Source organism: Pelodiscus sinensis, chromosome 1 (assembly GCF_052426305.1).
Source record: "Pelodiscus sinensis isolate ZL-2025 chromosome 1, ASM5242630v1, whole genome shotgun sequence".
NCBI lineage: Eukaryota > Metazoa > Chordata > Testudines > Trionychidae > Pelodiscus > Pelodiscus sinensis.
Genome location: NC_143052.1, coordinates 229,933,803 through 229,958,255, shown reverse-complemented (window position 1 = coordinate 229,958,255; position 24,453 = coordinate 229,933,803). Strand labels below are relative to the sequence as shown.

General features: G+C 44.6%; 1 protein-coding gene across 2 annotated transcripts; it reads left to right on the top strand.

Moving 5' to 3' along the window:
• The first annotated feature begins 174 nt into the window (after positions 1–174).
• On the top strand, positions 175–24,038 carry LOC102453303 (regucalcin). 2 transcript variants are annotated; one of them, XM_075916138.2, is made up of 7 exons: positions 175–362; positions 4,439–4,604; positions 14,222–14,404; positions 15,330–15,545; positions 16,879–17,010; positions 20,541–20,695; positions 23,708–24,038. In XM_075916138.2, the coding sequence occupies exons 2-7, from the start codon at positions 4,442–4,444 to the stop codon at positions 23,756–23,758; spliced, it is 900 nt and encodes a 299-aa protein (XP_075772253.2). In that variant the 5' UTR covers positions 175–362; positions 4,439–4,441; the 3' UTR covers positions 23,759–24,038. The 2 variants fall into 2 exon arrangements, with proteins under 2 accessions (XP_075772253.2, XP_089631494.1); XM_089775368.1 differs by lacking the exon at positions 175–362 and adding an exon at positions 3,392–3,474.
• Positions 24,039–24,453: the final 415 nt, after the last annotated feature.

Here is a 24,453-nt window from a genome sequence, read left to right as displayed (position 1 = left end):
CGCCTCTCGGCCCCGGGGCACAGGCCTGGCTGGAAGCAGGAAGGGGAGTTCGCGCCCCTAGGGAGGCGCTTGCAGAGGGAAAGGGGAGGGGGGAGGAGACTTTGGCCCGGGGCAGCGGGGCGCCCAGTCAGCCCCCCCCCTACCACGGGGGGAACTGGCCGGCTCTGCCCTGCGCCGGCCTCGGACACTTGCTGAGCCGGCGCGCTGCCCTCAGGGGGCACAAAAGTGCAGCGAGAGCAGCCGCGTTAACCAGTAACAGAGTCGGGGGGGTTATAAGTGCTTCGCCCGCCCGGCTCAGGCTGCAGCCAGCCAGCGCCCCCAGCAGAGCGGCCGGACAGTTCCTGTGGCTCCCTCCGCAGCAGGTACCGGGGGGCCGGGAGGGGCTGAGGCCGAGCCCCGGGCGCTCTCACGCAGGGCGGGTTCGAGAGCGAGAGGCAGGGAGCTTGGCCAAGGCGGAGTGTGCGGGGCGCGCCTTTGCTCCCGCGGCACTTCTGCGATTTGCAGGGCTGCTGCGTCGCGGGACTCGGGTTACAAAGCGAGCCGTGCCCCAGTCAGCCGTGCAGAGCTCGTTAGTTGTGCGCGTGGGGGAGCCGCCTGAGTTGCAGAGCTTTGCTCTCGGCGGTAGGAAGTGAAACGTTCCCTCTCGGAAACAAGCGAGCAGCTTGGCCTCTTCCTTTGCCAGCTTTGCTTTTGTCCGCTTTGCCTTGGCTGGTTTTAAGACCTCGTGACATGGCAGACTTCTCTGACGCGGACGTGCCACAGGTTCTCCTGCTGTGGCTGAGGCATCATTGAAAAACAAAAACAAAAAAAGTCTAGGCCATTTACATAGCTAGGTGGATAGACTGAGCCAGGGAGTCTCACCATCTCTGGTATTGGAACAAAAGCCAGAACTATGTAGCACTTTAAAGACTAACAAGATGGTTTATTAGGTGATGAGCTTTCGTGGGCCAGACCCACTTCCTCAGATCAATATGTGGAAGAAAATAGTCACAACCATATATACCAAAGTGAAACAATCAAAAAAAATGAACACATGTGAAATTGACAAATCAGATTTGTATCACTTTGGTATATATGGTTGTGCCAATTTTCTTCCACATATTGATCTGAGGAAGTGGGTCTGGCCCTTGAAAGCTCATCACCTAATAAACCATCTTGTTAGTCTTTAAAGTGCTACATAGTTCTGGCTTTTGTTTCAGCTACACCAGACTAACAGGGTGTATCTCTATCACTAATCTCTGGTATTGGCTTAAATGCCAGAAATACAGCTTTTGCTCTGGAATCTTGGTTGCTTTTTTTCTAATTCATGAAAGATACAACCCACATCTCCATGGCTACTTTAAACAAGTTAGCTGCTAAAGTTTATATAGTCTCAGAGGGGTAGCCCTGTTAGTCTGTAACTTAAAAAACAAGTAGAACTGTGGCACTTAGAGCCTAACAAAAATATATAGAATAATGAGCTTTAGTTGGGTAAAACCCACTTCATCAGATGAGTTTATGTAGGCACCACGTATATTACCTATAAGCAGGGCTCGACAAATAATGCAATCTACTCGCCTGTGGCGAGTAGATTGTAACTCGGAAGAGCCGGGTTTGGGCGATCTGCAAATGGCTGGCAAATGGTTCGCCGCGGTTCAGTGAGCCCTGCCTATAAGGATGGGTTTTGCCATGAGTGGGAGAAGAGTTACATAAGAACAGCCACACTGGATTAGACCAGAGGTCAAACTAGACCAGTATCCTGTGGTCAGTAATGGGTGTCTTAAAGGGAATGAACATAAGAGGCACTCATGAAGTTACCCATTCCCAGCTTCTGGCAAACAGAGGTTAGGGATATTATCTGGGCCCAACTGGCTAATAGCCATTGATGAGTTGTTGTGAACTGTGTGCAGTTAGATGAATGAAAGAGAAATTCATGTCCATAAATAAATTCTGATATTACTGTATTGCACAGATGCTTTGTATGTATGTGAAAGTCTGATCCTGCAGGCACTTGCATGTGCGCTTATTACTAGTTTACCAGTAAAACAGCAAACATTCATTGTATGTAGGTGACTAATGGGATTTTTAGAGGACTAAAATTCATCTTGAACCTCAGACTTCTTGGGTCCTGACTATGCTATCAGTTGTACACTTAAAAAAGAAAAGAAAATTCTATGGGGAAAAAAGTAAAATCAAAACACATTACAGAGTGACTGGAAGGCTTAAATGGTCCCAAATGAAAACCTTTCAGTTGTGTAGGAAGAACCTAATAATATATAGTCTTTACCTGAGACAGTTATTTAGTTCTTAATCATGCTTCTCAATCAGTTCTAGGGATGTAAAATCCCATTTAATTGGTTAAACACAGTGCTATTGTGTTTAACCGATTCAAGGTGGTGCATGGCAGGGTGCTGCTCCAAGGGGGCTGGAGCCCACTGGGATCAGGCTAAAGTGATCCCCACTACAGGCAGGGGCTGTTCCAGCCCTGCTGTTCCTGTCCTCTGTGTGGGAGCTGCACACACACACACCCCGCAGAGGCTGTTGCTGTGCAGACCTGGTGGGGCTGGAGCAGCCCTCTCTTCAGGGCTGAGTCACGGGCAGGGGGCTGCCCCCGTGTACTAGTTAATGCATCCCTAATCTATTCTTAAGTATTCAATGGCAAGTCTGTATTGGGGATGTGAACATGTGCCTGAGTACATGGTTAACCCATGAGCCTGGGCTGGTTAACCCTCTTAGGTTACATGCACCCTCCCCCCCCCATGCTACTTCCCTCAGTAGCGCAGAGATGGGGGGCAGGTGGAAGCGGGTGTTTTTGGGAAGCTAGCATGTATGCCCCTGATACAGAGGCAGCAGTGCGGGGATGGGGGAGGATAGGAACCTCTCCCCCCGGGTGTGTTGTGTAATGACTGAACATTTCAGTGGTTACACGTTTACACAAATAAACACATTTAACATCTCTAGTTTGTACCCCTATGTTCATTCACCCCTTTTACAAGACTGTTACATTTTGTTCAAAGCATATGCATTGTAAGGTATTGTTTTAAAAACTCATGATTTGCTGATCAATATTATTCTGATGAAAATGTGTGTGACAACATTGGATGTAAAGATAGAAGATTCCACTCTAGGATATTTTCAGACATGTTCTGGAGGGCAGTCACAGATAAGTTTCTCATGGACAAAAGACTAGCTAATACCTCAGCCCATTGTTCATGAAATCAAACAACCATCACCTGATTAAGTGGCCATTCTTTGGAAGGACTGGGGTGTGGTAAACATCTACATTTTGACAAAGAAGCAGATTAAGGTTTCTGGCCACATAGACTTCTTGTCTCCTGAGGATTAGCTGGAGGTAATTCTTATGCAAGAGAAAGGATTATAAAAGGAAAGGGCAGACTCCCCAAGTAACTTCTCTCCCTTGCTTTCTATCCACATTATCAACCCAGCGAAGAGCCACAGTATCATTGGATTGGGGGAGAGATCCCTGACTGAAAGGTGACATTAAGATTGCTGGTACAGTAGGGAGGGGGACCTTTCTTTTGCATTCATCTAGCTGAGAGATCCCCAAACCGTGGGATGAGCCCCTTTAAGGAGGCATAGAGAAATAATTATGTGGGACATAGCTACCTGGCTTGGACCAGCCCCCACAGTTGGGCAGGGAGGAAGCGACTCCTAGTCTTGCTCCAAACCCTTTTACCTCTGTTTGTGGCTTCCTCCCCCTCTAGCCATAGCCCTGCTCCCAGCTCTGGAAGGTGAATCATGAACAGGAATAAGGGGGTGTGATCCTGAAAAGTTTGGGGGCTAATTCTGACTTAATGTGCCTCAATACTTGTGTCTTAAAATCTGTCTGTAGTTAATATATTTTGTTGTTTTATTTATGTGTGTGTGTTTGGATTGAAGTGTTCGGGAAACTCCATTTGGGATAAGATTTATGCATTTTATTTTCTATTAATAAAGGACAGACTATATATGAACTTGTGTTATGCAGGAGAGTGCTCTGCAGTACAAGACATACATTTCAGGGGAGGGTTCTGGGGCTGGGAGTTTGCTGTCATTGCCCTGAAGTGTAATTCATGAGTGGCTGGTTATAGCCTACCATTTAGCTGGGTGTGATTTAAATGCTGGAGGCTTTGTGGGAGCAAACAAGGAGTGACTGGTGTAGGAGTGTAAAAAGCATCCCACGGGGAATTGAGGGGACACAGCTATCCAACAGTACAGATTGTACCTTAGGAAAAGTCACTGTTACATACTTTTTACTAATTAATTTGCTTTTTCAGCATCTGTTCATATTTTTCTGAAGGTAACTCTCTTCTGTATGACTTCAAGTACCTACAATCAGGATGAAGTTGGTCTTTTCTGCCTCCTGATTTTCAGATGGTGATCAGGAGTCACTGTCCAGTCATTTGTCTTTTACATATTAATGTTATGTGTTGTTGATTTTTAATTATTTTTCTGTCAGGAAATGTCGTCCATTAAGATTGAGTGTGTTGTCAATGAGAACTGTAAAATTGGAGAATCTCCAGTCTGGGAAGAAAAGGAAAGCTCCCTCCTATATGTGGATATAAGCGGTAAAAAGGTTTGCAGATGGAATTCAATCACCAAGCAAGTGCAGAGTATATCTGTAGGTAAGAACCTGCTTTTAAAAGATGACATGGATTGCCACAATGTAAATGTTGTAATGTTGTGGTTTTTTTCTTTGGATTGATAGAATACACTTTTCCATATAGCTCAGACTCATGCATAAAGAAATTAAAAGTGTATAAATACAGAATAACTTCATTTCATTTAGTGCTAGGGGAAGAAAGAACATTCATTACAACTTATGCCCACACTCCCTTGGAGTAGGTTTTGCAGTGTGTCTTGAAAACAAATAAACTCATGACTGGACCCAGGAGGGGAGTCCCCAGCTAATTCCAGGCTCCACATGGCGCTACCACTTTGAAACACCTTGTGCAGTCCAGAGCTCAAACCCACAACTCTAGGGTCCCCAGACCAATGCCCTATCCCTTAAGCCTCCAGATGTGCTATGTGGAGACCAGGGTTTGGCCCCGGGCTCCACCCAGCACTTCCACTTTGAAGCATCCCCCCCCACACCTGCTGCCTCTTCCTGATAGAGGTAGCAAGAGGGAGGGGGGAGCCACTAGTCTACTAGCATGTCGACTATCCGATAAGTATTTGCTTATCAGATAGTCAACTAGTCATTCACATCCCTAGTATACACTTATTGGCCAAGTTGGGTATTTTTTCCATTTACTTTCCTAGCAGAGAATGATTAGAGAATGTGTGCATGCTTTATTGCCAGATCTCAGCTCATATGTATGCTAGCCCAGTCGTATGCTTGAGTTCCATGTATTGTATTTATACTGTGAAGTAATTAAATTGGTGCAAAATGTTATTGTGTTTCTCGGACATCCTATAAAAAGACCTTTTTTGATTATTAGTTTCTAGATAGTAGATTTTTATGGAAACACGGTCTTTCTACTCAATTTCCTTTTCTGTTAATTCCCTGTTAATCATCTGTAATCATACCTAATGGTCCAGTTGAGTGTAAAATAAGCAGCGATCATTTGCTGAATCACTGGTGTATTTAAATCTCTGGAAAGCTCTGTCACCTACAATTTTTTTAATAATATGACAAAACTCCATTAATATTTTCTGTGTTCTAGAGAGAGTGAAGCTTAGATTTCCATGTACAGCAGTTATCTTATATTTGGTTTTTGCATCTTGGGCAACAATGTAATGATGAATTGTGCAGGAGTTGTTGATGCCTTTGATCCCATTGAACACAGTGGGACTCCTCGCACACTTAGAGTTGAGTACACACACAAGTCTTTGTGCCCACAGTACAGTATTTTTCATCTGATTTTTCTTTTCTTTTCTGGTACATCTTAAGTGAAAACAAGTCTTCACTCTAGTCTCCTAACCCAAGACTGGAAAACAGAATTCACTTACACTTCTTCCATTCCTCCACATTGTCTAGCATGAAATTGAGCTATACAGTCCCTTCAGAGACTATATCGGTAGTGTGTTCAAATAATCAAATACATAAGTAACTTTCACTGTTTCTGTACAATATTAATAGACACAAGACAATCTAGAAAGTCAATGATAAATTTATTTAGAAAATGGCTGTACAATTCTTGAAAAGTCCCATTAATTAAAAAAAAATAGACCAGCTTCCTTACTCTGTCCATAGCTGGCATCTGAAATTGAGGAGAAATATGCAGAATATTTTCCTGTCTTCCCCATAGCATGAGTCAGATACAAGTCAAAACACAGTTTGGTCCCATCAATGCTGCAACACTATTACAGTGTTGTAATTGGGTCATTTATAACAGTTTGATAGGATTTTGGAGTTAAGATTTCAAAGTTATTTTTCTTTATTTTCATATTGGCTCAATATTAATAGTATTTTGAGTTCAGGATTCAGTTGCCAGGGCTTCAGTTTTTCTTGTGTACACTTCTGAACAAAACTCTCTAACATTTAGTATTCATGCATATAAAGTAAAGGAAAGAAGTCACAACATTTAAAACACAAGTCTTCATTTTAACATCAGGCCCATACGCAGCGGGAGGGGGCAGTGCTGCGAATGATCCTGCCCCCCATGACCTCCATAGGGCTGATTCCGTCCGGGCTGGTGAAGGCTGCAGTGTCTCCAGCCAGACTCAAATGGCAGCCACTCCTTCTGCCAGCTGCTTGCCGCGGAGGCCGATCAGAGCTGACCAAGAATACGACCCGCTGCCAATGTCTGGTTGACACTGAAGGGAAGGGTCCCGGCCCTCTGGGAGCTGTAGTCCCTCCCCCATCCCTCTGTGCCACCTGACACCGGAAGGGAAGTGGGAGTGTGGGACCGAGAAAGGACTACAACTCCCAGCATGTCATACAGCTCTCCTGTGGCGCCTATGACAAGCCAGCCCAGTGGGTGGGTTGGATGCAGAGTATGGACCAGGCCTGAGCAAAATACCCTTGGCCCACAGATGCAGCAGGGAACCTCTTTGCCTGCCACCCCCTTAGCACAGTGCTGAGAAACTGTTGCTGGGCTTTGTTTGAACAGCTGTGAGCCTTGAGTTGCCTCTGTCCCCAGCACAATGCCATTCGCTGCCGGTTTCAGCCAGTGGGAGTTGCCTGTTGTTAACAGACAGTTTGCAAACCCCCCTTCCCCTCAGGGTCCTGGCTGTTCAAAAACCACATGCCCCTGCAGCCAGTGCAGGGGCAGGAAATCTGTTTGAGAAGGTAGACTAGGTGTCAAGCACGTAAGTCTCCTGGCCAGAGTCTGCCTCTGGCATCCCAACCCCCCCCTCCCAATCCCTTGCTCCAGTCACAAACCAAACTCTCTGCCCCCCTCTGGTACTCCAATCCCCTGCTCTCGGTCACAGTCCCGACCCCTGATTTATTTTGGTTTAAGTTTAGTAAAGTCAATTAGGAACAGGTGTAAGCTAAATCGAAATAAGCCACTCTTAAAATAAGTATATTCCCAAAGGGAGTTGTACAGACAAACAACTGATTTAATCAAATGAATGCAAATTAATGTATGAACAAACCTTTAGTAACACTGCCCAGGCCCACACAGGTTGTAGAAGGCAGGAAAGTGTGTCCTGACATGCACAGCAACAATCTAAAATTAAACATAACAGAGTGCTTGTTAAAAGCAATTATTCCAATAAGTGACATTCTGCTGGATAGCTGTACTTCCTGGATAAGTGAAGTGGAACACTACCGCAGAGAAGAAGGAAAGTAGCCTTGAGAAAATACAGGGCTATCCATAGAGGGTGAAGACTTCATGTTCCACCTAAGTGATGTAAGGATTAATGTACCTATGGTATCTGTCTTTGCAGTCCTGCCTGTGGGAAGCTGTGATACAGATGTGTACCTGTGGTACAGCAGAAAGTCAAGACGTTACCATATAATCAAATTCCATAGACAGAATTTAAACCTAAAAGGGACCAATGAACGACCTAATCGGAACTCTTACATAACATAGGCCGTTACATTTCACACACTTACCATTGAATTGAACCAATAATTTGTGTGTAACTAAACCAAAGCTAGCATTTTGTTAAGCATATCCTTGAGAAAGGTATCCAAACTTGATTGAAAACATCAAGGCTGTGTCTAGACTGGCCAGTTTTTTGGGGAAATCAGCCGCTTTTCCGGAAAAACTTGCCAGCTGTCTACACTGGCCGCTTGAATTTCCGCAAAAGTACTGACTTCCTACTGTAAGAAATCAGTGCTTTTTGCGGAAATACTATGCTGCTCCTGTTCGGGCTAAAGTCTCTTTTGCGCAAAAGGGCCAGTGTAGACAGCTGAGATTTGTTTTCCGCAAAAAAGCCCCGATTGTGAAAATGGCGATCGGGGCTTTTTTGCGCAAAAGCACGTCTAGATTGGCCATGGACACTTTTCCGCAAAAAGTGCTTTTGCGGAAAAGTGTCCATGCCAATATAGACGCTCTTTTCCACAAATGCTTTTAATGGAAAACTTTTCCGTTAAAAGCATTTCCGGAAAATCATGCCAGTCTAGACGTAGCCCAAGAGTTGGACTATCAATACTTTCTTTAACTACTTGGTTCTAGTGATTTCTCAGGTGGTGTAGTGATGATTACTGATGTAAATTTTAGAATTTCTAAGGACTTCAGACATTTCACAGCATTATATTTATCCAAATCCCTGCCCAGACCCCACACCCCTCCTTCACCCCAGTCCTTTACTACAAACTCCCATCTGCACCAGCCTCCATCCTAGACCCTACACCTCCATTAATATGGAAGAGTATGGCCCTTGACCACTTTCCAAATTCTTGGAGTGGTCCCCCATCAAAAATTATTGCCCATCTATGGTATGGATTAACTCTGTACACAGCAAAAGTGGGAGGCCTCTGAGAACTTCATTCCAAGTCCAGGTCTCAGAGGGAAGTGGGGGGCTGCTGCTATCCTTCGTTTCCTCCTAACCACAGCAATAGCATGTCTTGTCTGCAAGGCAGACAGGCTGTACCCCAGGATGGCTGGGGACACTGCTGGCTGTAGCAGGAAAGGCCCAAGGGTGTAACTTCACCTCCAGCTGGGATGAGTGCCCCACTCCTTGCCCGTTGCTGCCTGGATATTTAGGAGTTGCTGCAAAGGGGCCATTGCTGCTCTAGCAGGTGCTGTTGCCCAAAGGGTGTGAGCACACTCCGCTATCATTCTCCAAGTACATGTGCTCCAGCCAGTTGGGGAAAGGCAGGAGCAGCATGCTGTCTGAACCTCCCTCCCGCATGTTCCGACTGGCCGGAGAAAGGCTGGGGCTGATTGGCTGGAGCACGCTTACTTGGGGAGAGGTGCGGTCACACCTCTGCAGTCCATATTTACAAAAAAAGCACACACCCCGAAAAATTCCTGCCTCTAGGGCTGAACCATATCTCTTTATAGAACCTTTTAAATGGTGCAGGGGTGAAAATTATTTGAAAGTTTCTCAAACTACATTATATGTTCTTGGGTGGCTGGTGAGGAACAATGGAGAATCAGTTGAAGTGATAACTTTCACCTCTCAAGTTTTATTAAAAGGCCAATGCTGTTTTTCACTAGACAGAACCTATGCATATAGAGAAGGAGAAAGAATAGCAAAGGATAGAAAAATGCAGCTTCAGTCTCAAACACTGGGGCTACGTCTACACTGGCCCCTTTTCCGGAAGGGGCATGTAAATTTCATGAGTCGTCGTAGGGAAATCCGCGGGGGATTTAAATATCCCCCGCGGCATTTAAATAAAAATGTCCGCCGCTTTTTTCCGGCTTTTAAAAAAGCCGGAAAAGAGCGTCTAGACTGGCCCCGATCCTCCGGAAAAAGCGCCCTTTTCCGGAGGCTCTTATTCTTTGAAGTAGGAATAAGAGCCTCCAGAAAAGGGCACTTTTTCCGGAGGATCGGGGCCAGTCTAGACGCTCTTTTCCGGCTTTTTTAAAAGCCGGAAAAAAGCGGCGGACATTTTTATTTAAATGCCGCGGGGGATATTTAAATCCCCCGCGGATTTCCCTACGACGACTCATGAAATTTACATGCCCCTTCCGGAAAAGGGGCCAGTGTAGACGTAGCCTGGCAGTTTGTCAGGACTAATGGGCTTAATTAAGTTTCTTAGGGATGAAAAACCCGTAGTTTCTGGAAGACCATAGATGAACATTAGAACAGCCATACTGGGTCAGACCAATGGTCCATCCAGCCCAGTATCCTGTCTGCCAACCATGGCCAATACCAGATGCCCCAGAGGGAGAGAACACAACAGATAATCCTCATGTGATCCCTCCTCTATCACCCACGTCCAGAGAAAGAGGCTAGGGACACCATTCCTACCCATCCTGGCTAATGGCCAAAGATGAACCTAGCCTCCATGAATCTATCTAGCTCTTTTTTGAACCCTGTTAAAGTCCTAGCCTTCAACACCCCCTCTGGCAAGGAGTTCCATGCTTCCCTGCAGCCTCACTCGGCCCCTCTGCCTGCTCCTCTACAGCCTCACCCAGCCCCTCTACTGCGTGAAGAAAAACTTCCTTTTGTTTGTTTTAAACCTTCTGCCTGTTAATTTCATTTGGTGATTCCTAGTTCTTATATTGTGGAAATAAGTAAATAACTTTTCCTTATTCATTTTTTCCACACCAGTCATGATTTTATAGACCTCTATCATATCCCCCCCTTAGTCTCCTCTTTTCCAAGTTGAAAAGTCCAAGTCTTTTTAATCTGTCTTCATATGGGATCCATTCCAAACCTGTAATCATTTTCGTTGCCCCTTTCTAAACCTTTTCCAATGTCAGTATATCTTTTTGAGATGAGGTGACTACATCTGTACACAGTATTCAAGATGTGGATGTACCATGGTTTTACATGGAGGCATTAAGATATTTTCTGTCTTATTCTTTATCCCTTTTTTAATGACTCCTAACATTCTATTTGCTTTTTTGACTGTCACTGCACACTGAGTGGATGTTTTCATAGAACTATCCACAATGACTCCAAGATCTCTCTCGAGTAGTTGTAGCTAGATGAGTCCCCATCATATTGTACGTATAGTTGGGATTATTTTTTCTAATGTGCATTGCTTTACATTTATCAGCATTACATTTCATTTGCCACTTTGTTGCTCAGTCGCTTAGTTTGGTGAGATCTTTTTGAAGCTCTTCACAGTCTGCTTTGGTCTTAACTATCTTGAGCAATTTGGTATCATCTGCAAATTTTGCCACTGCACTATTTACCCCTTTCTCTAGATCATTTATAAATAAGATGAAGAGGATTGGTCCTATGACAGACCCTCTGGGGACCCCACTTGTTACCTCTCTCCATTCGGAAAACTTACCATTTATTCCTACCCTTTGTTTCCTGTCTTTTAACCAGTTATTGGTCTATGAAAGGACCTTTGCTCTTATCCATGATAACTTACTTTACTTCAGAGTCTTTGGTGAGAGATCTTGTCAAAGACTTTCTGGAAATCTAAGTATACTGTATCCACTGGAGCCCCCTTGTCCACATTTGTTGACCCCTTCAAAGAATTCTAGTAGATTAGTAAGGCATGATTTCCCTTTACAGAAACCATGCTGACTTTCCCCCAACAAATTATGATGATGTAGGTGTCTGACAATTTTATTCTTTATTATAGTTTCAACTAATTTGCCCGGTCCTGGTGTTAGACTTACAAGTCTGTAATTGCCAGGATCACCTCTAGAGCCATTTTTAAATGTTGGCGCCATGTTAGCTATCTTCCAGTCATTAGGTACGGCAGCTGATTTAAAGGATAGGTTACAAGCCACAGTTAGCAGTTCCACAATTTCTCATTTGAGTTCTTTCAGAACTTTTGGCTAAATGCCATCTCAACCTGGTGACTTGGTACTGTTAAGCTTATCAGTTTGTTCCAAAACCTCATCTAATGACACCTCTGTCTGGGACAATTCCTCAGATTTTTCAACTAAAAAGAATGGCTCCCCAATATCCTTTGGGAATCTCCCCAATATCCTTTGCCATGAAGACTGAAGCAAAGAATTCATTTAGCTTCTCCTGCAATGACTTTATCATCTTTGAGTGCTACTTTAGCATCTCAATTGTCCCAGGGTTCCACTGGTTGTTTAGCCGGCTTCCTGCTTCTGATATAGCATATGGTACACTAACTGTGCAATAAACTGTATATTTTTTCAGAGGCAAAGGCTACAATCTCTTTGTTTTGTGGCTTGCATCATAGAAGGGCTTCTCTACTTAAAACACTAGAGTAGCACCAATGCAGTGCTTCAGTGTAGACACTACTTACTTTCACAGGAGGGGTTGTTATGCCAGTGTAAGTAATCCACCAATGGCTATGATTGCCAGTTTTGATTGGATGTATTCCTGGAGATTTTATTGCATGACATCTGTAATTCCTGCAGACTGCAGGTGACTTTTGGAGGGCTGGCAACTCTACATCCTCTCCAAAAGGCTCACAGAAGAATTCTTCCATTGACTTAGCACTGTCTGCATGGGGACTTAGGTTGGTATTAGGGATGTAAGAGGTTAATCGGTCAACTGATGAGGTGATGCTTAAGGGTTTCCATTAATGGTTAAAAAAACCCTGCCTCGGGTCCTGTGCCTGGGATTCTTCCTTGCTGCTGACCTGGTGCCCTGAGTTCTGCTGTTGCCATGCGTGGGGTGCTGCTGCCGCCTGCCATTCCAGCGTCCCTGTGCACTTGGCATCCTAGCTGCTGTCCTGTGATGGGGTTCTGCTGCCACTTGGTGTCCCAGGGTCCCTCTGAACTGCTGGCCCTGTGACTGGGGCTTATCTGACCTCGTGGTCTGACACAGCTGCTGAGATCCACTGAAGCTGCGGGGGCTGTGCCTAGGACTCTGTTGCTACCCTGCATCCCTGTTTCTCAACTTTGAATGAGCTAGTCATTGAGTTGAACTAGCTGAATAAATTTGAAATTAAGAAAATATTTTCTTGCACTGTAGAAGCGGCTACAGCTGTTAAAAGCTGCTATAGCACTTCAGTGAACTCTGGTCTGCTGGTGCTCAGTCAACCACTTTCACTAGTTCAGGGGTTTGACTTCCTTTAAAACTTCAGCAGAGAACGTGTACTTCTTGAATATTATTTAAAAAAAAAAAATTTAAATGATTTAAGTAGATTATAATTTAAGACTTAACACAGTTTGCTATAATTTTAAATAGGTGTATTTTAAAAAGGAAACTGTTTAATTGAAATAAAAATATAATTAAAAATCATTTTTGTGAATATACCTGATCAACTCTTCATTCTACATACAAGCAGCCTGTTTGTTCTGTGTTTGTACAGTGCCTAGCACAATGAGGTTTCTAGGATCTAGCGCAGCATTCCTCAGAGTAGGCCACCTGCCTGCTTTGGGAAAGCTGCTAGCAGGCCGCTTTGCTTTGTTTATGTAAAGGCTCCATAGTCATGGAGCCTCACACTTCCCATTGGCTCCAGTTCACCATTTCCAGCTAAGCGGAGTAGCAAGGCTCTGTGGCTAAAGAGCCTTTAAACAAAATGGAACAGCCCGCTCCTGGCTTTCCCAAAGTGGGACACTGCCCACTGTGGGAAACACTGATCTAGTTCATTTATAAACAAATCATAACCACAGTATTCTCATCAGTATTGCAGTAGGCCCTGCTAGTTTACCATTACCATAGATTACTAGCACCACAAAATCTTTAATCTTCACAGTGGTCTGGTGAGATAAGTACTGTTATCTTCATTGTACTGCACTGTAGATGAGCCACAGAGAGCTGAGATAACTTTGCTTGGGGTGACACTAGAAGTCTGTACCATGGCAGGGAGTTGAACCCAGGTCATTCAGGACTGAGGCTAGTGCCCTAACTCTTAGATTATCCTTCCTTGCTAGGTATTTGTATATGTGTGCAGGACAATATGGTGCTTCCCCAAGTAGCTTGCAATCTTACAAATTAATTCAGTATATAATGTAATTAATTTTCTGTGTGCGATGTTAGGCCATAGTTCTTACTAATGGAATTCCATAAGTGTACACAAGCATGTACAATACATGCTTCTTATATGTCATGTTATAAATGCTAGTTGGCTTGTGAATGATGGCACCCAGGAAGGAACCAATTAATTAATTGTCCATTATTATTCATGCTTTTCCTTGAGCAGTACTTGGCAAATACATTACAAATAGCATAATGTCTAGATGTGAATGAAATATTTGTCAACCTTGTTTGAATATGATGAGCTGCTTTTATCTACAGTTAGAACATTTTACTTCTCTCTTCATCCCCATTCTTATGTTGTCTCTAGATGCTCCTGTTAGCAGTGTGGCCCTTCGGAAATCTGGGGATTATGTCATTACTCTGGGAACCAGGTTTGCTTCTTTAAAATGGAAAGACCAGTCAGTAACCACCATTGTTCAGATTGACAAGGATAAACCAAACAACAGATTCAATGATGGGAAAGTGGATCCTGCAGGGAGGTTTTTTGCAGGTATGCTGCGCAAAGTTCCAGTGCTGATTTTAGTGACAATTTGTAAAGAGCTCTCGTAAATGCACAAAGTGTCTGTCAAGATGTGGAAGTCTTTTTACTTTCAGACCACGCCAAATCTAATTCTAAACGGCAATATTGATTTCATCCACTTCTTAAAATGTATTGCTCCAGAGCATTATTCTGTTACAAAAAAAAAAAAAAAAAGAAAAAGAAAAAAGAAAGAAGTAAGGGAAGTTCTTATTTAGAACTTGCCTAGTATAGAAATCTTTTTCTTATGTCCGATGTTGGTCGCATGATTTGTTTGGAATGCACTTAAATACCAATGCAAATATGTTTTCAGTGGAAAACTTGGTCATGCCAAATTGTTTCCTATACACTGCTTATAGATGATATTTGTAAAAATAATGTAAGCATATGGCAAAATGTTTTCAAAACAGGGAGTATGTCTAATATACATTTGAAATTTCAAGGTTTAACATCAGTTTTCTCTTACTGAACCCCCCAAAATTATAATAAGACTTTTGTAGCCCTGATTCTAAAGAGTGCATTTTTTTGATGTCTCAGATCTATAAAATGTAATTTTTTGGGGGGGGGAGGAGGAAAGGAAGGCATTCAATTGTGACTATCTTAAATGCTTGAAAACACTGGATAATTAACAACACTAACAGGATTGCCTTCAACTCCTTTGCAGTTGCAATTTTTAAAAAATCTTCAGTTTTATTTACCATCCTCTGTTAAATGCATATAATCAAATTTACCTTCCCCCTTTTGGTTTTAACGAAATCTTCCGTGAATGTTTAAGGAGAAAACCTAGTCAATGCCTGTGGAGAAGTTGATGTCAAAGAGGCAGTCATCATGACTCTTAAAGGAGTGCATTTTGGTTTCTGTGGAGCTGTGCTTTCTAATTAATCACCCTCTCTTGTAGGTACCATGGCTGAAGAGATACGACCTGCTGTGCTGGAGAGACATCAGGGTTCTCTGTATACGCTCTTCCCTGATCATTCTGTAGTGAGGCACTTTGATCAGGTGGACCTCTCTAATGGCTTGGATTGGTCACTGGATCACAAGACATTCTTTTACATTGACAGCCTGTCCTATTCTGTGGATGCCTTTGATTATGACCTGCAAACAGGAAAAATTTGTACGAATTCTATTCTTGCATTAAAATGTTTTAAAGATATTTTCTTTTTTTCCTTTCAACTGTTAAGCAAAAAATCAGTTGTGACCCAGGCCCAACTTACATCTCTGGTTCTAGAATATTATTTTTGGAGTTAGTTTAAATGTGGTTTGGCATCTATGCTGGACTATTTAAAACTAGCTAACAAAAACCATGTTGAAGAAACGGCTAATCTAAGTAGGTCCCTAGCTTAGAGTAATTAGGGGGGTTGGGTCGTATTACAGGTTGAACCTTTCTAGTCCAGCACTCCCTGGTCTGGGAAGATCCATGATCCATCATGATTTTAGTTAGCTTGGATGTCCACTTATTGTGGGCGGGACCAAGTTTCCTGTATGCCCCTCCTTACTCCTGTCTGCTTGGGGGCGTTTGCGGTACCCCAGGGCCAGTGGCCGGGATCCCATGCAGCAGCAGAGGGTCCAGAGGTTGGGACACTGGGTCAGCATTGAAGCCTCCAGGCCTTGGTTGACCACCTGTGATTTGACAAACTCTCTGACTTGGCACCAGTCAGGTCCCAAGGGTGTCAGACTAGAGAGGTTCAGTATTAGGACAAATTGTATATGAGGGTTCAGATATTTGACCTATCTTCTTTTTTTGTGTGGAAGCCCCACTCAGACAGAAAACTTACAAATAAACTGACAGCTGTCAAAATGCCAAGTAAACAAACTGAAACAGATTTTCTTTTTCTTTAATATCTTGTAATAACAGTGGATGGCAAAATGTTCACAAAATCATTTAAAAAAATGTGTCCTTTTGAGTTCATGGTTTTCCTTACTTTCTGTTGATTTACATATTTTGAATGTGAGCTTGGTTTTGGAAATATTAGTGGTGTGTTCTAGGAATCTTTTTATTGAGATGGCTCTAGTTTTCAGTTTAATTGGAAAAAGAAATCTATTTTTGAAATGGCTTAGACCACTTATAAAATGTGGTACAGATGTAAAAGAGTCCAATTTGGAATACACAAATTATTAATTCATATAATATATTTAATAATTCCCTCATTTATAGATAGCAGAAAAAGTATGGCTGATACATCAGAAGAGAGCACCAAAAATAATGGTTGAGTTTTGACAGTCAAACTCATGAAACTGAAAGGCTATGAAGCTAAATAATAGCCATCTGCAGAAAAGAAATAGTCTTGCATACCCTTTTGTGTGAAAGAATGCAGGGAGCTGAATTCAGTGCAGCATTAGAAAAACATCCTTCTTAGCTATTTCTAGGATTGCGACTTAGGAAAATGTTAACCAACAGTAACATAATATTTTACGTAATGTACAATACATTTGATTTCCTTTTGCAGCCAATCGCAGGAGTATCTATAAGCTAGAAAAGGAAGAAAGCATCCCTGATGGAATGTGTATTGATACAGAAGGCAAACTCTGGGTAGCCTGTTATGCTGGAGGGAGAGTGATCCGTCTAGATCCTGAGACAGGTAACTCCTCACAGAAGATTAACTAAAATTTTATATTACATAAGCTAAAGGGTAGCTGGATCATGCGTGTTTCTGGAAGCGTGTTTGTACTCATATACTATGGACGAACAGTGTGATGGGGGATCACAGGGGTCACTTTGGGGCTATATCCCAGCGTGCTGGGCATACCATTGAGCCTGCCTATCTGCCCTCTGGGATTCCCCACCACCCTGTCCTGTTGGGCGAGAAGCTCTGGTCTCCCCCAGCCAAGGCCCAAAGTTGGGGTAAGAGCCTTCCAGCAGAGAAACACAGATGCTGAACCAGCTCAGCTCTGGGAGGGCTCAGCTGTAAGGCTGTTGACAGCACGTATGAACACTGAAAGAGGACCAAAACCCCAAATAAATATACCTTACTCTGTATAAAATTTTACACAGAGAAAGCTTATAAATTCACCCTCTTTATCAATGAAAGAGAGATATGCACAGTGCTTGCTTTCCCCTTTCCCCCCTCCAGGGAACAGTTATTTACACTGGGTTTGACAATAAAATAATTTTAAGTACAAAAGTAGGATTTAAGTGATTGCAAGTGAAAATAGACTGGTCAAAGTGAATGCAAATAAACAAAACACGCCAGCTAATCCTAATACACTAAGCAACTTGTTACATGCTAATTTTTACCCTAATAGTTGTTAAAATCATCTCTTTCACAAGCTAAGCAGCCTCCTAGTTTGGGTCCAGTCCTTCCCCCGTTCAGTATTCGATGTTTCTAGCAGGTATCTTGGGTAGTAAGTGGGGGATCTTTGGTGTCTAGCCACTACTACTATTGTTTGGTTCCCCCCTTTATATCTCTATTTCCTAAGGTAGGAATTGTTTGTGTTCAGTTCAAATTTTTCTCCTCTTGAGTGGAAAACTACCAGATCAAACATGGATTCCAGCATCAGGTGGATCTGGCTGTATGTCCTGGCAGAACCAAAATCATTCCAGGTTTACAGGAAAAACAAAACCATTCCCAGATTATTACCTTGATCACTGAGCCATTAAGTTTCCAGTGTATCAGCAATAGTCCTCATTAGCACATTTAGAATTATAAACAGATCCATGCTTCATATTTCTAACTTCACATACAAGAGTGATACACACACAAAAATAGAATATACGCATTCAGCACAATGTAACATTGTTACATGATGCATTTTGCTTAAACCATGTTTGAGTAATGCATATTCATATTCACAAGTTTCAGAGGGCAACCATTCTAGTCTGTTTTAACAAAAACAACAAGGAGTCCAGTGGCATCTTGAGACTAACACATTTTTCACCTGTACAGGGGACTACATTTATAGACCTACAATACAAAAAGGATTTTGGTAACCAATGATAGAATTGTGAGAGTTAAAAATAATGAGAGGTTAATATTTATTAGTACAATGGCAAAATACGCTTACTAATTTTAATGTGTTTGGGTATGTCTACACTGAAAAGTTAGTTCGAACTAACGGACGTTAGTTCGAACTAACTTTCCTAGGCGCTACACTAGCGCTCCGCTAGTTCGAATTTGAATCGAACTAGCGGAGCGCTTAGTTCGAACTAGGTAAACCTCATTTTACGAGGATTAAGCCTAGTTCGAACTAGCTAGTTCGAATTAAGGGGTGTGTAGCCCCTTAATTCGAACTAGTGGGAGGCTAGCCCTCCCCAGGTTTCCCTGGTGGCCACTCTGGCCAACACCAGGGAAACTCTATGCCCCCCTCCCGGCCCCGGACCCCTTAAAGGGGCCCGGCCTGGCTACGGTGCCCGTGCCAGGTGCAAGCCTGCCAGCACCCAGCCAGCAGACCCTGCACCTGGCACGGCACAGAGCCACCCACCCGATGTCCCCCAGCCCACCCCCTCTTCCCGGGACCAGGCTGGCGGCTCCCGGGAGCTTGCCCTGGACCGCAAGAGGCGGGCACCTTCCTGGGCTAGTGCGGACATCGTGGACCTCGTCCACGATCTCCACACTAGGCACAGGAAAGTGGCCGGCTAGGGCAGGAGAGCTGTCAGCCTGGCCACCCAGGAGCAGGTGTGCATGAAAATCAAGGGGGTCCACTGAGACCCCCGACCCTGAGCCCTGAGCTTACAATGGCCGTCCTGGGTCAGACCAAAGGTCCATCTAGCCCAGTAGCCTGTCTGCCGACAGCGGCCAACCCTAGGGACCCTGGAGGGGATGGACCGAAGACAGTGACCAAGCCATTTGTCTCGTGCCATCCCTCTCCAGCCTTCCACAAACTTTGGGCTGGGACACCACTCCTACCCCCTGGCTAAGACTACTCCATGGACCCAACCTCCATGACTTGATCTCACTTCCCTTTAAACTCTGTTCTAGTTGTAGCCTCCACAGCCTCCTGCAGCAAGGAGTTCCGCAGGTTAACTATTTGCTTTGGGAAGAACAACTTTCTCTTACTAGTTTGAAGCCTGCTACCCATTCCTTTCCTTTGGTGTCCTCTAGTCCTTCTTTATGGGAACTAATGAAGAACTTTTCTGAATGCACCCTCTCCACCCAACCCCTGCTTTTAGAGACCTCTATCCTGTCCCCCCTCCGTCTCCTCTTTTCTAAGCTGAACAGTCCCAGTCTCTGTAGCCTCTCTTCATCTGGGACCTGTTCCCAACCCCTGATCATGTTAGTTGCCCTCCCCTCTCCCAGCCTCTCTTTTCCCCTCTCCCACCTCCTTTTCCCAGTCTCCCCCAGTTTTGTTCAATAAAGACAGATTCCATTTTTGAACACAATTGTCCTTTATTTTGTACATCAGGAAGGGGAGCTAGGGAAGGGTAAGTGGAAGGAGGTGAGGGAGGAATGGGGTACGAGCCCCCGATGGGGAGGACTGGGCTAGCTCTGCGGGCTTCTGGGGGTGGAAGCTCTCCTGCAGCCCCCCAATTGCCCTCTCTCCCCAGATGGCAGCCTGCGGCAAGTGCAGCCGGGCTGATGGCCGAGTGGTGTGATGTGCCCAGTGTGGGCACTCCGGGCACTCCAAGCCAGGACTGGTTTTCAAGCGGGGCACCCCTGAGAACTGTCTGTCCGGGGTGGGGGTCGGGACCCTTTAAGCACAGCCCTCGGCTAGCCTGAGACAGCATCTCCACGCTCTAAGTCCTCCTCTGATGCCCTGCCGGCACTGCTTCCGGCCATCCTTAAGCCCTGTTCAGAGTCCACTCAATGTGGACTTGCTAGTTTGAATTAGCAAAACGCTAATTCGAACTAGTTTTTAGTTCTAGACGCGTTAGTTCGAATTAGCTTAGTTCGAATTAACTAATTCGAACTAAGTTAGTTCGAACTAGCGCTGTAGTGTAGACGTACCCTTTTAGATCATGCAGAGATTTAGTGACTTCCCAATGGCTGTATTGGGAATAAGTGACAGAATCAAGAATAGACCTTAGAATTCTTCCCAGCCTCCCATTCATCCTGCTGAAATTCATACGTCCGATCCTCCTCTTTGCTACCTTATTTTTTCTGTGTAGCATATGGTTCTACATTGATTACTGGCAGAAAATAAACCAACAAAATCTTTCTTTTTTCCCTTTCAGGAAAAAGAATTCAGACTGTGAAGCTGCCAGTTGACAATACAACTTCCTGTTGTTTTGGTGGAAAGGATTATTCAGAAATGTATGTGACTTCTGCCTGTCAAGGAATGGATGATGAATTGCTTGCACAGCAGCCACAGGCTGGTGGTATTTTCAAGGTGATTAAAGTATTGCCTTTCATTTAAAAGGCCAGAAAAAAATTTTCATATGCATTTTGATTTGAAGATGGGGGGAGGGGGGGAGAGAGTGTCAGTCTTAACATACCATATATCTCTTAAAACTATTGTTCTTGGGGGTTTTTGACTTTCAGTGATTTGGTCTCTTCTGCTGTATTTAAAAAATTACTAGTCTTGTTGTGTTCACATGGTAAACTAGTGCTAAACTTGAAAAAATACTGACTTAGTTACTGTCTTGTACAATCATCGTTTTCTGTACCAAAACCTTCTATTTCTAAAAAAAAATCCCGTAGAGGTTGGACCTCCCTGCTCCGGCACTCTTGGGACCTGACTAGTCCTGAATGAGGGATTTTGCTGAAGCAAAGGTCAATTCCAGCCCTCCTGCCCAACTCCGCTCCCTGGCCCAGCTGCTGGCCCCCTCACCCCTGCAACCTCCGCATTAGCCACTGCTGCCCTGGCTGGGCTCCCAGCCACCGGTCTGCTCAGGTTGCTGGCCCTGTGGCTGCTGCTGGACCCAGTATGGGCTGCTCTGTGGTTACTACCTCGAGCCTCACTGCCCTGTGGCAGGGTTCCCAACCAGGCCCTCCTACTGCCCAAGTTGCTGCCACCGGGGCTCTCAGGCCCAGGAACATGTTGCCAGACCAGAGAGTCCTGGAGACAATGTGCTAAGTTTACTATTTTTTAAATTGATGACTAGCATAGGAAATTCATGCCCTGTAGCGTGCTCTGCTCACCAAGTGTGGCATTGCACATACTTCCTGCTTCAATCATTGTCACCCCTCCCCCCTTCCAAGTTTTCTGTTTCTCTTAAGGATTCATGTGACTCAGTTGTCAAGCAGGGTCACTCGTGAGTTCAACCCCCTTCTGGGAAAACAGAGGGTAAATCTATACAGGCAGTCCCCGGGTTACGTACAAGATAGGGACTGTAGGTTTGTTCTTAAGTTGAATCTGTATGTAAGTCAGAACTGGAGTCCAGATTCAGCCGCTGCTGAAACTGACCGCCAGTTCTGACTTACATACAGATTCAACTTAAGAACCCCAAGTCAGCTGCTGCTGAAACTGATGAGCGCTGATTCCAGGAAGCCTGGGGCAGAGCAACTCTGCCTCGGGCTTCCTGTAGTCAGCGCTGGTCAGTTTCAGCAGCGGCTGACTTGGGGACGCCTGGGGCAGAGCAGCTGGGGTGCTGCTGGGTTGCTCCAGTAGCACCCCTCGGCGCTACTGGACCAACCCAGCAGCACCCAAGCTGCTCTGCCCCAGGCATCCTGATTCAGCCACTGCTGAAACTGACCAGCAGGGCTGAATCAGGACCTGGGGCAGAGCAGCTGGGGTGCTGCCGGGTTGGTCCAGTAGTGCCCAGAGCGGGTGCTGCAGGACCAATCCGCAGCGCCCCAGCTGCTCTGCTCCAGGGTCCAAAACAAAAGCCTGGTCTGCTGGGGGGGCACACTAGCCGCGCCCCTCCCCCCCCCAGCAGACCAGGGACACGGGGAGCAGAGCAGCAGCGGCAGCGGGGTGCCGCGCCTCTGAGGCTTTGCTCTGGCAAAGTCTCAGAGGCGCGGGACCCCCCCCCCCCCCGGCTGCGGCTTGAGACCCGGTGCCTGTGGTCTGCTGGGGACCATCCCCAGCAGACCACAGGCACTGGGACTCAAGCGGCAGCAGCGGGCGGGTTCCCGCGCTTCTGAGGCTTTGCCAGAGCCTGAGGAAAGCCTCAGAAGCGCGGGAACCCACCCGGTGCCCCTGGTCTGCTGGAGACGGTCTCCAGCAGACCAGGGGCACCGAAGCAGCTTACGAACGGGGCTTTCTCACCCCGGAGCTCGCAGGTAGCAATCCGCTACCTCGACCTCCGGGGCGAGAAAGCCCCGTTCGTAAGTGCGGATCCGACATAAGTCGGATCCGCGTAAGTCGGGGACTGCCTGTACTGCAGAGTTTTTCTGCAAAAACAATATTTACGTCCACACTGCTATTGTGTTCTTTCGACAGAAAGTCGAAAGAACGGAGGGGTTTTTCCAACTGTGGTAAAGTTCATTCTATGAGAAAGAAGCCTTTTTCTGAAAAAGGCATGCATGGACATGGAAGAGAGGGTTTGGGTTTTTTTTATATAAGAAGAGGCCTCCAGGAAAAAGCACAGGTGCTCTGGTGGCCACTCCACCCACAGTAATCACAACTGAAATGCGAGAGCTTCCAGTCAGTGTGGACACTACTTTGTGAAAAAGCAGATCGCTTTTTCGTTGCTCTTTTGCTGTGTAGCTGCTCTCTTTCGAAAGAAGTTTTTCCAGAACATCTCTTCCGGAAAAGTTTCTTCCAAAAGAAGCCTGCAGTCTAGATATAGCCAGAGGTCCAGACAAAGTTCTTTTGCCCTGCTCCTCTTCAGCCTGTTGTTTGAGCTTAATTCCCAGCCCTTTCTGGCCACCTTAGAGGGCAGAAACCCTTATTTCTTCTAGAGTAGACCCTATTCAGGGCCTTTCACATGAGTTTCACGAGTCCTTTCACATGAGTCCAGCCACCCTGTGGTTCCATTCCTAAACTGTATTTTCTCAGTCCCAGGTGTTTCAGACTGACTCCTGACCCAGTCAGTCCTGAGGTTGGCAGGCAGGCAGGCAGGCAGGGCCGATTGAACAAGGTTGGCTAGCCCCAGGCCTGTTGGTTCTTATAGGGACAGGCCAGCATGTTACACAGACCTTGTGGATTTAAAGCACTGATCCTGCAATTGACTGCATGCAGACACACCCCTGTAGCCATAAACAATCAGTTTTAGGATTAATAACAAGGAGTCTAGTGGTAAGTATGTTTGAAAGAGGCTTGTCAGGAGAATAGACCATGGTTTAGAAATTACAGTTCTTTGGAAACATTAGTGGATTGAAATTAATAGCTGGTGATGGGCTATAATGTAGAAAATTGCAGGATATCAAGTTGGACGTCTTCTAAAACAAATTACTCTGAGGAAAGTTACATGAATCATCACATTTATTTTCTGTCTTCCTCCTTATTTTTAAATAGATAACTGGACTAGGGGTGAAAGGAATCCCACCGTATTCATTTGCAGGTTAAGAATTCACTCTGCAGAACAAAGGAAGTACAAATTGAAAGCAGGAGCAGCTTAAGCAAGAAACATTAAAGTACGTCAGCTGGAATTCTGCACCTTCCACGGAATTTGAATTTGAAACCACAGCTCTGTAGGTAGACTTCTGGTAGAAACAGATAAATAAGACAACTTTTGAAATGCATCAAATTTTTCAAAATTTTGTTTTCTTGGGCTCTTTTGTGACTTCTCCTGTCATTTTTATAACCCTAAAATCACACTCATCTTAATAAACTTGGAATATAATGAGCAGTGGTACTTTTTTACTTTTAACATTTGTTTTCAGTTTGTTTGCTCCAACATCACCTTTCTATTTGTAGCTTACAGTATATTGTCATACTTTTTTTTTAACATTCATTTGCTGCTTGCTATTTCTCTCAAACAAGCTTTTAGAACTTCACATGAATTATCCACTGTGTACATCACAATAAAGAAAACATTTGTCAATGTTATGTTACTGTAATATAACTTCGCCAGGGATGTTTAATTTTAAATGGATAGTTTATTTTATTAAATAGTTGATTTTTATAGGTAACTTAGATTTTTAATTGTTAAATTAGTGCCTTTGAAAGGTGTTGACTAACTGCATTAGCTACCATCCCAGTATATTCAGAATAGGAACAGTAGCTGCAGTGGACAATGCAAATTAGCTTGCATTATACAG

Excerpts from the sequence above, each read along its gene's own strand:
- LOC102453303 (XM_075916138.2), top strand. The coding sequence starts at position 4,442 with ATGTCGTCCATTAAGATTGAGTGTGTTGTCAATGAGAACTGTAAAATT. Across the intron at positions 4,605-14,221 it reads AGTGCAGAGTATATCTGTAG|ATGCTCCTGTTAGCAGTGTG; the intron begins GTAAGAACCTGC and ends TGTTGTCTCTAG. Across the intron at positions 15,546-16,878 it reads CCTGCAAACAGGAAAAATTT|CCAATCGCAGGAGTATCTAT; the intron begins GTACGAATTCTA and ends TTCCTTTTGCAG.